Source organism: Manis javanica, chromosome 8 (genome assembly GCF_040802235.1).
Source record: "Manis javanica isolate MJ-LG chromosome 8, MJ_LKY, whole genome shotgun sequence".
NCBI classification, from domain to species: Eukaryota; Metazoa; Chordata; class Mammalia; order Pholidota; family Manidae; genus Manis; species Manis javanica.
Genome location: NC_133163.1, coordinates 51,951,396 through 51,965,066, shown reverse-complemented (window position 1 = coordinate 51,965,066; position 13,671 = coordinate 51,951,396). Strand labels below are relative to the sequence as shown.

Here is a 13,671-nt window from a genome sequence, read left to right as displayed (position 1 = left end):
TTAATTAAATCCTCATTCATTAATCCAGCTCAGATGCCACCTGCTCTATGGAACTCTTGCTGACCATACTCAGCAAATCCATCATGTATGCTTTCATATCAGTCTGCTAGTGTAAAGAGCAAATACTAGACTTCATCTGCTATTAAAGGTTGTCAAGGTATTCTCACTGGGATATAAAATCCATCATGAATTAGATCCTCTGCCTTTTTATTCCTTCCCGTATTCATTTCCTATGGTGGCTGATGAATAAACATTTTTTGGATTGAATGTGTACTGTATTTCATGAATTAATCCCAGAATTGTGGGTGGCAGCTATACTTAATTTCTCTTTGCTCTATTAGAACATTTGGCATTATTCCTACTTACACTGATAACCTTCCATCTCAAATTTAATTTCCAAGCCTAATCTTACTCCATAAGGACATTTCTTTAGGGCTGAGGTCTTGTGAAACAAAGGTCAGATAAAAAAGGGGAGGTGAAAGATACCAGTGATATAAACTGTCACTACTATGTTCATTACTTGTGGTGGGTTTCCTATCTTCATTAAGAAAACCATTCATCAGAGGTTTCAGTTGTTTTTCATAACCTGCTCCCATCTGATCCATCACACCGTTATTTTGTGAAATTTTGGCAATTTCCCTGTAGGTCACTTAGCACTTTCTAACACGGCATTTGATACACTTTCTAAAGGCATCTCCTTCCTAGAAAACACAAGCATGATTTTTTTGACTATTTGAATGGTTGATATTAAAGACAACAAGGAACTGGACATAAGCTCCAAACACTACAATCTCCACCAAACCTGACACTAAATGATAATAATGACAATACAAATCATAATATTTGATGTGAATAACTTGACATTTTCTCAAACTTACTTAAGTGTGAGTATAAACATCTTCAGAAGACTTTGCTCTTTCTATTTTTCTTTTAAATATACAATCTGAATGAAAATCATTTTACAACTTCTTCAAACACAGAACCCAGACAAGTCCCCTGGCCACTCCTAACACTTCCAGATTATTACATTTATGTCTTTGTAGAAAAAGTCTGCATTAGCCACTGAACAATGCAAAACCAATGTAAGTGAGCAGAAGAAATAATTCCAAATTATTAAATACGTTTTAAAATAAAATCATTTAAGTAGTAAAACCTATCTTCAAACAGGCAATAAAATGTTCTTTTTAGTAAATTTTATATACCTAAATATGAATGTATATAATCATGCTTACCATGTAGGCTAATATTAATATCATCCCTTATTGAAAATACAAATAAAAGGAATTAGATATCTCTATGAGTATACACAGACTAATATTTCTTAAGGAATACTCTGTGTACATGGTTGGTAAAAGCAGTATTTCACAGTTCAGTGTCTCTCTGGGAAATTCACTAAACACAATGGCAATTTAAGGCTCTAGGTATCACAGTAAAGTTACCTGCTAGCCATGTTTAGTTCCACTTCCAATGCTATAGGTGAAGAGGAAAGTGTATGAAAAGAACGTGTTAAAAGCCATAAAAGAGACAACTCACTCGTGCTAGGGTGACAGTCTCCCAACAGGCACACTGCTCAGAACATTGTGGTTCTCCTTAGCCCATATCAAGGATAGATACAACAACCCTTCCAATAAGCACAGGAGTCAACTGAGATGGAGGAAGCTTCAGCACTGAGTGTAGTCACTCTGTTTGAAGTAGTTTTGCCCGCGGCTGGTGTGAAAAGCAGCCACTGAGCCATCAGAGAGGCAACCAAGTCCATAGTCAGGATACTCTGAAGTTCGGAGTGTATCTCATTTTTTTTAAGCTGTGTTTTTTCACTGTCTCTTTAGACAATTAAAAAAAATACAGAAACAGATAAAAAGATGAAAAAGTTCCAAATATAACAGAGATAGCAGCAAATAGTCTTACATAGGAATGAGACTTGAGCAATTAGAAAACAATCTGAGGTATACTTGCAGTATCACTCTACAAACTGGACCACCCCAAGCTGTCAATGATCAGCTTACCAGGGGACCCAATAAAATATACATATAAATGAGGGCTAAGAAAAGCCTGAGATTTCGCCTCAATCTGAAGAAAATATGTTAATATTTGTATACATAACTAACATATATGTGGGTGTAACTGAGTTTCCTAGGGAATCTACAGATTTTAGCTTTGCTATTATTTTATTTCTTAAGAGGGCTTTAAAGTCTAGGTTAGAGATCAGCAAACTATGGCCTGTGGGTAAAATATGGTCCATCAGTTGTTTTTGTAAATAAAGTTTTATTGGAACATAATCATGCCCATTCATTTTATTGTCTGCAGCAGTTTTCGTACTATAATAGCAGAGTAAAATGGTTACAAAAGAAACCACAAAGAGTTCAAAGCTAAAAATATTTATTATCTGTCCCTTTACAGGAAAAGATTCTCCATCATTAATTTGGAGGTCATGGATTGAATCTCAGAATTTTGGAGTCAGGGAAGAAAATGAACTTTTCTGTGTCCAGTAACTCAGGAACCAATTACATACTTTTGATTGCAAGGAAGCTTTCACTGATTAAATCACTGTCAGATGTTACATGTGTTAGGTTTTACTGATGACTTCCTCTTACATAAAATGACCTGCCATTCACTTTGGTCATTCTAGAACTTCAGTTTTAATCAGCAGAATTCCATGAGCTTCTGTTCTTCCTTAACTGGAAAAAGGCAGAAGCAAATCCAGTAAAGTGGACTTAATCATTTTACTTTTGCCTTGCTGCTGATTAACCATTCTTATTTGTTGTGTACCACAGTTACCAAGAACTTTTATTTCATACATGTGAATTGCACAGACACTTGTTAACTATCATAAGTATAGCAACTACTAAGGTAGTCAGCAGCAAAATTAAAATTTCGAGCTAATTTCCTCATTTGGTCTCCTCTGTCCAGCTGTTTATTTTGCTGCTTCTGGTTTAATCTTCTAAATGTTTCTCCATTTTTTGCTATATAAAATGTTTTGTACTTTAAAAAGGGAGGAAAAAAATTACTGAATCTGTATTGAGTCTTCCCTATATTTGCCCACCAGATGTCTCACCACAGGAATTCTACAAATCACAGTCTCACTGTTTATCTGCATGATGTAGACGATTTTGAGTTTACTATAAACCTACTAGTTTGTCAGATCATGAAAGCTAACCATCAGCCAAGTCATTTACCATGGAATGATACTGCAGGAAGCAGTGGAGTATTTTTCAGCAAGTCCTCTGAAAATTAAGAAACTTCTATAACAATTATATTTACATAAATGAAGAAAAAACAATTATATTTTCTTAAATGAATATTTTAAGGGTTGATTTACCTGTTGCCAAAATTTAGGCTAAAATTCATATGCATTTTTCAGCAAGTATGTGAAGGATTTTCATTTTATAAAATTGAATTGTAACAAAATGTTAGTATATTTAACTTTCAACTATAAGTATATAAGAATTACTACAATGTATATATTTTAATTATCTGCAGTCTAGCCAGATAAAATATAAATTCAGTAATGATAACAATGAAATTGAAATAAATTGATAGAAGGTGCTTATATTAATATCAATATCATTCCTAGTGTAAAAGCAAGAAATGAAGAATTACATAATATTCCTGGGACTTTCTTTTTTTATTCATTTTGTTATCATTAATCTATAATTACATGAAGAGCATTATGTTTACTAGACTCCCCCCTTCACCAAGTACCCCCCACAAACCCCATTACAGTCACTGTCCATCAGTGTAGTAAGATGCTGCAGAATCACTACTTGCCTTCTTTGTGTTGCATATCCCTCCCTATGCACCCCCCCACATTATACATGCTAATCGTAAGGCCCTCTTTCTTTTTCCCCGCCCTTATCCCTCCCTTCCCACTCATCCTCCCCAGTCCCTTTCCCTTTGGTAACTGTCAGTCCATTCTTGGGTTCTGTGATTCTGCTGCTGTTTTGTTCCTTCAGTTTTTCTTTGTTCTTATACTCCACATATGAGTGAAATCATTTAGTACTTGTCTTTCTCCACCTGGCTTATTTCACTGAGCATAATATCCTCCAGCTCCATCCACATTGTTGCAAATGGTAGGATTTGTTTTCTTCTTATGGCTGAATAATATTCTATTATGTATATGTACCACATCTTCTTTATCCATTCATCTACTGATGGACACTTAGATTGCTTCCATTTCTTGGCTATTGTAAATAGTGCTGTGATACGCATAGGGGTGCATCTGTCTTTTTCAAACTGGGCTGCTGCATTCTTAGGGTAAATTCATAGAAGTGGAATTCCTGGGGAAATGGTATGTCTATTTTGAGCTTTTTGATGAACCTCCATACTGCTTTCCACAATTGTTGAACTAGTTTACATTCCCACCAGCAGTGTAGGAGGGTTCCCCTTTCTCCACAACCTTGCCAACATTTGTTGTTGTTTGTCTTTTGGATGGTGGCCATCCTTACTGGTGTGAGGTGATATATCTTTGTGGTTTTAATTTGCATTTCTCTGATGACTAGCAATGTGGAAATCTTTTCATGTGTTTGTTGGCCATCCGAATATCTTCTTTGGAGAACTGTCTGTTCAGCTCCTCTGCCTATTTTTTAATTGGATTATTTGCTTTTTGTTTGTTGAGGTGTCTGAGCTCTTTATATATTTTGGTTATCAACCCTTTATCAGATCTGTCATTTATGAATATATTCTCCCATACTGTAGGGTACCTTTTTGTTCTATCAATGGTGCCCTTTGCTGTACAGAAGCTTTTCAGCTTGATATAGTCCCACTTGTTCATTTTTGCTTTTGTTTCCCTTGGCCGGGGAGATATGCTCATGTTTATGTTCCTGGGACTTTCTTTATCCTGTATATTTTGCTAAATGTACCCTCCCTCCACTATCACTATCACAATACTACTTCCATCAAGATTTAACTAAAATGTCATTTTTCTTTGAAGCTTCTCTGCACCCACATTGAAAAAAGCATTCACAATTCCTACAGAAGTCTGATCAAACTTTAACTGCAGCTTCCATCCCACTATATATCATACCTAATTTCTAAGTCATCTCACTGCTAAGTAATTTAACAACTTAGACAGTAAGCTCCTAAGGGTAAGTAAGGCCCATTTGCTTATCACCGTATGACATAGACTCAGATACAAAGCAATAACCCAAAAAAAGACCCTACAAGAAACATGAATTTTAAATTGACCAAAAAAACCTAATGCTTACAATAAGACAATTTGAATATTTACAGAAGCAGGAGGAAAAAAGTTTATAATGTTGAGCTAATGTGAAATAAGATATAATCTATCATCACATGTATCATTTTTTATTATTTAATCAAATGCATGAGGCAAACTACAAAATACATGTGGCCTTTCTTCAAAGATTTTCTCTTCAAAGTTTTTCTAAAATCAAATCATTGTCTTTAAAAAAATATTACTAATTCTGTAAACTAGGGTTTACGTTCTTGGGCTATTTTATATTTCAACTTAAAAATTCCTCAAAGACATATCTAGAGTTGTGGCTCTGTCACTTAAAAATATTATTTCAAACTGTATTAGGTGGAAGTGACTTATGGTACCTCATCCTCATCTTATTAAGTTTCGTATATGCGTCTTAGAAAACAGTGACAAGTAGGATTCAATGAAAGATTTTGTATGAAAAACAAAATGTTCAAAAAAATATTTCAAAGTTTGAAATCTCAAAAAGTTCAAAATGTCACCCTAAAATAGTCTACATGTAATATAAAGAAAATTTTGAATATATAAGGAAGCTGCTGGCACTTGGTCAATCCTGAATTCCCTAAAATAATAAAAATATAACTAGCAAATCCAAGAATCTAAGAGGTCCCTACTTATTTACTTATGTCTTAACAGTAAGACTTCACTCACCAAATATGTGAGAATTTCCTCTGAATCCTACATGCTTCATAGAATTAAGATAGTCTGTTCTTTTCCTCCATGCTATTCCTTGTTCATTCTCACTGTTCAAATTCTATCCCCAAGAAAATCTCTATAATTCATATTAAAGTACTGCTTTAAGTATAGTCTTCTAAGAACTTAGAGGAAATAAGAATAATCTTACTGATATCATTTGAATCTTGCAATCTCAGATCTACAAGTCTTTATACTATACTCTGGCATTCCACTCTTCTATAAGCGAAATGGAACATCAAAGCTAGTTTCAGCAAGAAGAGAGAATAAGTAACTGCCTTCAATGACTCATCCTTTAGGTTAAACACCATCTTCCCCAGGCCTCTCTCTCAAAATACAATCCTGAGCAGACCAGCCCCATAAGCATGCCATGTGTGAAGCCATGCTTAGAAGCGTCCTGCACTTGGTTTAATGCTCTGATGTTGTCATCCTGAATGTCTTATCAAGTTCTGAACAAGAAACTCACTTTTTCATTTTCACCAGACACTACCAATTATGGAGCCACTCCTATCCATGAGAGTAATAACATTAAATCACAGTATAAATTGCTCTACCGAATAGTTTTTCTTAAAGTCAGTAGGGAATTACAAGAGCAAGAAAAGAGACATCAAATGTGTATCTTGCAGAGATACTAGGAGGAAAGAAAACCCAAAAGGAAAGCTATGCACACAAGTTAGCTCATTTCTTTATTAATTATTATTGGGCACCTACAAAATGCCATGTATTGTCCCAGATTACAACAGTGAACCATACAGACAAAGCCCAAGGTTTTTTTCTCCTCACTAGAGTAGATGCTCCATGAAGCCTGGGGCTTTGTCCACTGTAGGGTCGAGAAAGACATCTGGGTTTGTCTGTGGTGGGTAGCAGACAGACAGCAAAGAAGATTGTTTTGGAAGAGGACTTAATACCTCCTTTATCTCTAGTATTGTTACCTTTGGTACCAAGGAAAAAGGTAACATTTGAGAAACTTTAATTATTACAACTACACTTTTACTAATAAAAGGCATTTCTTCAGTATTTTCTGCTGTTCTGGTTAGCTTCTGGAATTTTCCTCCCAGGATTTTTGGAGATTTCATGAGTCAACATTGGTTGTCTTCTCTGCTTTGTCATCCAGAATACATAGTTTCAAATAAGCAATATAACGAGCATATTTAAGAATGAATGTTAGAACTAATTTTACAATTATATAATGCTTCTTTCTTCTCTCCATTCTGTGCCCCCTTGGTTGTGTAAGTTTAATGATATGCAAGCTGTGCTCCCGCTAGAGAAGTGTATTTAGACAGGAGCACTGATTCTTTGGATATGAGTTTGTGTTACTGGTTTTGAAAAAGAAACAAGCAAACAAAGCCAGACAAAAAACAATCAAACAAAGCAACACTTATAATTTTGTAAGTGTCACCAATTCTGGAAAATCAACCTTCAAAAATAAGAACAATGATCCTGGATCTTCAATATTGTTCTTACTCTTACTGGAAATATCATACGCGGAGTATTACCTAGGCCATCAATGGATATTTGTAGATTCAATGAACACATAAACAAATGATGACTGACCTAGTGTATCAACAGCTTTCCATTAAATATCCAATATCATGTCTATCTTCTAATGCTAGAACCATTTTGAAATAAGGTTAGATAAAAAATAGTTATTGTTTTCCTAGAAAAGGACATCTGCCAAATACAAGTACCTTTTATCATCCAAACTTCCCTTACATTAATTATAGCTGATAAAAATGGATAGTCCATTAAAAATAATGCAGGATGGTGAAAGTAACCTGTTTGATTAGTCTGAAGTAGGGACCTATCTATATCCTTTAAGGAGTAAAATCTTTCTAGTGTACATCGCAATTTAGAATCATGAGAAGACACAAAATCACAGCTCAATTCATTAATGTACAAGAGTCAACAGGCTGCCTGACTGGAAAGGAAAGCCAACTGTTTAAATGTCCTCAAAATAGAGTACGTCTGCCAGTTACATTTGTGCTGTGTGTTTTCAATACACATATTATTCACTGTGGGATTATATAAAAATTTTACATTAAAATTCAATCCAGTAACAAGCTGGCAAAACAAATAAAGCTACTTTGGAGTTCTCCAGATGCGTACTGATTGCAGTTCATAGAATCACAAGGATTTGAAACATCTTCAGATTAAAGCTAATGTACCCTCCCATATCAAAGCTCTATTGTTTTTCATCTATAGATACATATTTGATTAAGAAAAAATTGATAACATATTTTTGTGTCAACCTTTAAAGAAGGAATTTCATTCCAATACATTTTTATACTTAACCATTCTCATTGTGAAATGATTTTATCAAGTTCTATAAAAAGTCACATGTGATTACAACTTTAACGTTTTTACCATTGATTTTTGTTGGTAGAAAATACCACTTCTTACGTATCTTATATTTGAATACTCTTCAATTATCTCTTGATTTTTTTCTTACGACTAGTTTCTGTTTGTTTGAAATGCCTATTGCCCTAACACCTTAGACATTTGTTTTTTATTATTAATATGATTTTAGGTTCTATAAAGGGTTCCTAGTCAATTAAAAGACAACAATAAATGATACTATTTGACCTATAAGTCTATACCACAGCAAATGCTATTATTTTTATTTCTGCAAAATCTTAGGTAAAAAATCAAAACAGAAGTAACAGTGTCTCTTACTATTAAACTTATTGGGCATTCAGAATGCTAAAAAATTGGTTTTAGCAAACTTTAAACATAAGAACACTCTTAGTTTGACTGGAGACTATTTTGTCTGCTGAATGTAGAGAAATTACTCCCAGTGTGAACGCTCGCATCATAAACAAGCTTCTTACCTGTACTGCTGGATATATTCACATCAATACTGATATCAGATATTCCTCCTCCTTTCAGAGATGCTACACATGTGTATGTCCCAAAATCTGTGAATTTTAAATCAATGATATCCAAGTTTGTCGTTCCCGGGGAGACGTCCGGATCAGTCTGTGTAATGACCATCCGCTCAGAACTTCTTAATGGACGACCATTTTTAAACCAACTAAACGTTAACTCCTCAGAAGGAACAGCTTCTACTTGGCAAGATATTTTCACCTCACGCCCAATCTGGATATTGTCATCTTTGTGATAAGGATCTGGTGTGATCCAAAATCGTCCTTTTTTTAATGCTAAAACATAAAAAGTCCATAAGTAGTTAGTGTTACTTTCAGATTGTTTTGAATTTATTCACTCTAGGTAATCATCTCCTGACTGAAATAAACACAATTACACAAATGTATGTTGTTTCTTTGTTATTCCCAAGTAGTGTGCATAGCAATAAACCTCATTTAGATAATTTAGGAATAACCTGAAGATCTAAGAGATTCTGAAGATCTTAGAGACTCTAAATACTGACTTCCAAAAATTAGATATTTTCCAGTGTTTTAAACAATGATTTAAGTCTATATGTGATATTTAAGCATTGCTGCCGTTGAATTTTGAACAAATGATGTAACCTGTGTATATGAAGTCATTAGGTATTAGACTTAAAAATAATACAAATCATTAAACCCAATTTCTTAGCTATGCCATCCCTTAATTATGACACAATTTTCCAAACAATTCAAACATTTCACAAATGAATATTAAAGAAAATTCTTCAAAAGGGATATAAACATGCTGATCAAAACTAGTTTGGTAAGAATTGAGTAAGTTCACATTCATAAGGCAGTTTCATATATATAGAAATAATCTGAATTAAAAAAAATAAACATTTGCTATGACTGCTCTGTTCCACCATGCATGGATATCTGCAGTTGAAACTATTTGTTGGTGCTCGTATGCAAATGGCCAAAAGAACCTCCTGGCAGCTGGCTTGGGACACATCCTATGTTTGTACCCTAACAGCAGTGCTTTTTGGGTCTAAGGTCAGGGCTGTGCCCACACCCTGCGCCAGCAGTGATGACTTCCAGAGGCTGTTGTGGGGTGCATCTGTTGGCTTCCTTAGGTCGCATTACCATTCCTACATGATGAAATGTAGCATATGCAGTAAACATAATTATCAGAATAAAATATTGTTCATCACTTTTGCCATTGAACCTAAACATATAATGACATTGGCAAACATGATATAGATTTAGTAGACCTTCAGATACTGGAGGCCTTTTAATTGCATGCGGGGTAACCTTCCTGAATTTAACCTAATTTTCCTCAGTTGGTCCAATGAAGGTCAGGAAATAACACAGAAGTCTCTTGAACTATGTAAGAATGTGTGAAAGATGCACACATTTTAAAATTAAAAAAGTTTTCTTTTAATTTTCTTTACTCTTAGCCCCAAATATTTTCATCTGCTTTCTTGTTTACATCTTAATGAAAAAAATGTAAGTGAATATCAAAAGCAATGTTTATGTCTTTTTATTCAAGAAATATTTAGGATGTGCCTGTTCAGGACGAAGCACTTGATGAGGCTCTTATAACATGAGAAGAACAAAATAGACATAACCTTGACCCATGTGTATTGCAAATTGTGTACTCAGTGACTACAGTCCAATTTATCCAGCAGACACCTATGAAACCCACACCTAGAAAAACCACTTGATGCAAAATACGAAATGTTTTATAAATTTGAAGACATCTGCATCTCAGAGAAACACTCTCCAAAATAGTTTATAAAATGCACAAAGCTTCAGTTGTAATGAAAAAACCAAAATACAAATATTTATATCACATTCTTATATTGTTGTTTCTGATATTTTTCAACAATAAAATGCAATTTATGGACCTTATTTGTTCTTAACCATACCTTTATCTGTACATGACTCTAGGATAGAATTAGAAGAAATTATGACATTCTATTATGACCTAAAGTCAAATATTTATATATTTTAATAGGCAATGAAAGACAATCTACATTGTGCCTAGAAAGGGAAACATGTTGAAAATATCCATATATTTGCCCATACTATACACAGTGTCCATATTATATTCAGTATATAATATTGTGCAAATATAATTAAAATGTAATTGAAGTTCTGTAGCACAAGCAAATCATAAGATTATAGAAAACTCTTCTCTTTTAATAGATGTAAAAAAACAGTATATAAAGGAGCATTTACTTTTGATAGCATTATAACATTTAAACAAGAGTTTCTTTTCACTTGGTAAGCATTTTCCTCATTCAGCTTCTATACAGAAATGATAAACCTAAATTAAATATTTAAACAGTTCATAATTTCGCAATTAAAAAAATCTATATAAATGTATTAATAGTGTTATATGAGGGTGTATTCAGAATAAATTTTATTTCAAAGTTACAACTTGGTTGCCATATATATAAACGCAGCAAAAACTGATGTTTCAGTAATTAACATCTATTTACTAGGCAGCTATTGCTTTCTAGCTCTGTTCTCTGAATAGAGATATTAAAGTAACACTAACACTGAGAGAACTACAAACTTGTCAAATTAGAAGTACTAAACAATTCAAAATCCACTGATATAAAACAAGAAATCAATATCTGTATTATGTGCCATGGACTGTTTTATTCATGGGCAATAACTTTCTGGATGCAAAACACAAAAATTAAATATTATAAATCTAATAATCAATTAATAAATAAGATTAAATCTAATATGTAAATATACTTTTTGATAGAAAACAATGTGATCAAATGGGGTTTAAGGAATGAACTCATTACCACAAATATTCATTGATCTCAGTGTCAGACAATTCTGCAATTTGACCAAAGTCAATCATGTTAGTCATTTAAATGACAGATTCTTGAAAGGAAAAGAGGGAAGAGTCAGTCTGGCAAGTGATCCTTTGACTGGACAGCCATCTCTTTGCATTTGTTTTGTTACCTCATAACAAAATATTTGCTCCTGCATACAGAACGGAATGTTATAACAAAAAGAATGTGCATAGCCATCTATATAGTAACAGGAAACAATATAATTTGATTTTCTAATTTACTTTTGTCTTCTCAGAAAACTAAAAGCATAACTCTATAAACTAGGCACTGGTACATTAAGAACTTGAGACCTAATTCTAGGTTTTATTTCTATGTGGTCCAATATGGGCAACCTAATTTTTATGGGTCAAGGATATCATTTATAAAAATAGGAAGTTATAGTATTAGGATTCCTCTGAGACCCACTATAAGAAATAGCTTATTAGCAGTAGTGTAGAGCTTTGCAAATATAGTTTTTAATACAGTTAATCAACTGGGAAGCAGGTTCCTTCATTTATAATTAAACTCTCTTTTTGAACAATTTATAGTAGTTCATGCAATGTTAATTTAAAGTCGTTTCCTGCTACTAGTTAAGATTTCAAAATGCTTAAAATCAATCTGCAAGTAGTACCAGAGTATAACAGGAGTCCAATAGACATAACAAGAATCAATAGAACTAAAGAAGTTCTATGGAAAAATAAAGGAGAAATCCCTTTCCCCAAATGCAATTTCTTAGTCTGAATACTGAAAATACCCTAATACCTGCCTGCAAAAACATTAGATTTAGCTTAATGTATCATAAACTGTGATGGATGAACCTCAGAAAGTACTTGTTTAGTCTGGAAATGCACGTAGGGAACTGGCATCAAGCTGAGCCTCTGTTTTGAATAATCAGTTTAGGAACATTGCAATATAACCCATAATCCCCCTTTTTTTAATATTGTGAGAACTGAATACAAACCTGTCCTACATTTACTTTCAACTGGTTACTTGCAAGGACATTCTAGTTGCACTCACTGAAGTCCCTCTACTTTGAGATTTACAAAGGTGCTCTGTGAATAGAATGGAACTGGTATATTAAAGCAAGGCCACTGCAAAGATCTGGGCACGACTTGCTTGCTGATCTTTCCCTAGAAATAAAAATAGACTTTTGCCTATGAATGTCTACAGTTCTGAGGAAGACTTCCATTACTTAAAATTAGATTACTTCCTGAGTTTATCCTTGAACAAGAGACCATTGGCTTCGGATGTCTAGGCTTATGGTTTATAGAAATAAAAGCTCAATGTAGATAAAAAGCAAAGAGACTGTGAGATTGCATCTCACCTACGGCTATAGAGTTAAAATTTAAAAAAGCACTGATTGTCAAATGTTCATAAAGTATAAAGACATAGTAGTTCCATAATGAAAAGCAACTTATAGAGCAAAAAATGACATTAAATTAAATGACATTTTAAAATGTTTTAAATTTTAATGGGAAAATGTCTCTTTGGAGATAAGAAATATCAGGTGTCAACTTTTGAACCTCTGCTAAGAAATTATTTCAGAAGGATCATGAGACACAGAGCAACCACTGACCACTATTCCAAGTAGATAAATTAGCAGATAAATCTCAAAATATACTTCCTTTTATGATCTCAGTAAGATCCTGGCCAATAGAAAAAACTGGTAAAATGTTGCTGACAGGAATGGATCTAGAAATCATTAATAGTATAATCAGATAAACAAAAATTGATTTTCTATTCATTTGTTCTCTGTTAAATACAATGAAAAATACATGAATGAAAAAGAAGTATTTGCCAGACTCACTGGATGCCAATTGAATAAACAGTTGGAAATAGGTAACATCTCCAAAACAACCTAGGAGATAGTAAGTGATAGTATATATAAGCTGTCCTGTTATAATTAGATGGTTGTTTTTCTTCTCAGGAGATGGTGAACACTTGGGGTGTGGGGCCACACCTTACTCTTCTGTACTGTCACTGAATCCTGAACCCACTTCCTTGTTAGAGTTGGTATTCAATAGTTTTTGTCAAATTTATGTAAATGTGACATTCTCAAGCATTA

At 33.7% G+C, this 13,671-nt stretch overlaps 1 protein-coding gene across 1 annotated transcript in view; it reads right to left on the bottom strand.

The window, feature by feature from the left end:
* The window catches only part of MDGA2 (MAM domain containing glycosylphosphatidylinositol anchor 2), an 862,553-nt gene that overhangs the window by 232,027 nt on the left and 616,855 nt on the right, over positions 1–13,671 (bottom strand). Inside the window, exon 7 of the mRNA XM_037016589.2 lies at positions 8,737–9,066. Within this exon, the coding sequence (XP_036872484.2) occupies positions 8,737–9,066 (330 nt within the window). The remainder of the gene's footprint in view (positions 1–8,736; positions 9,067–13,671) is intronic.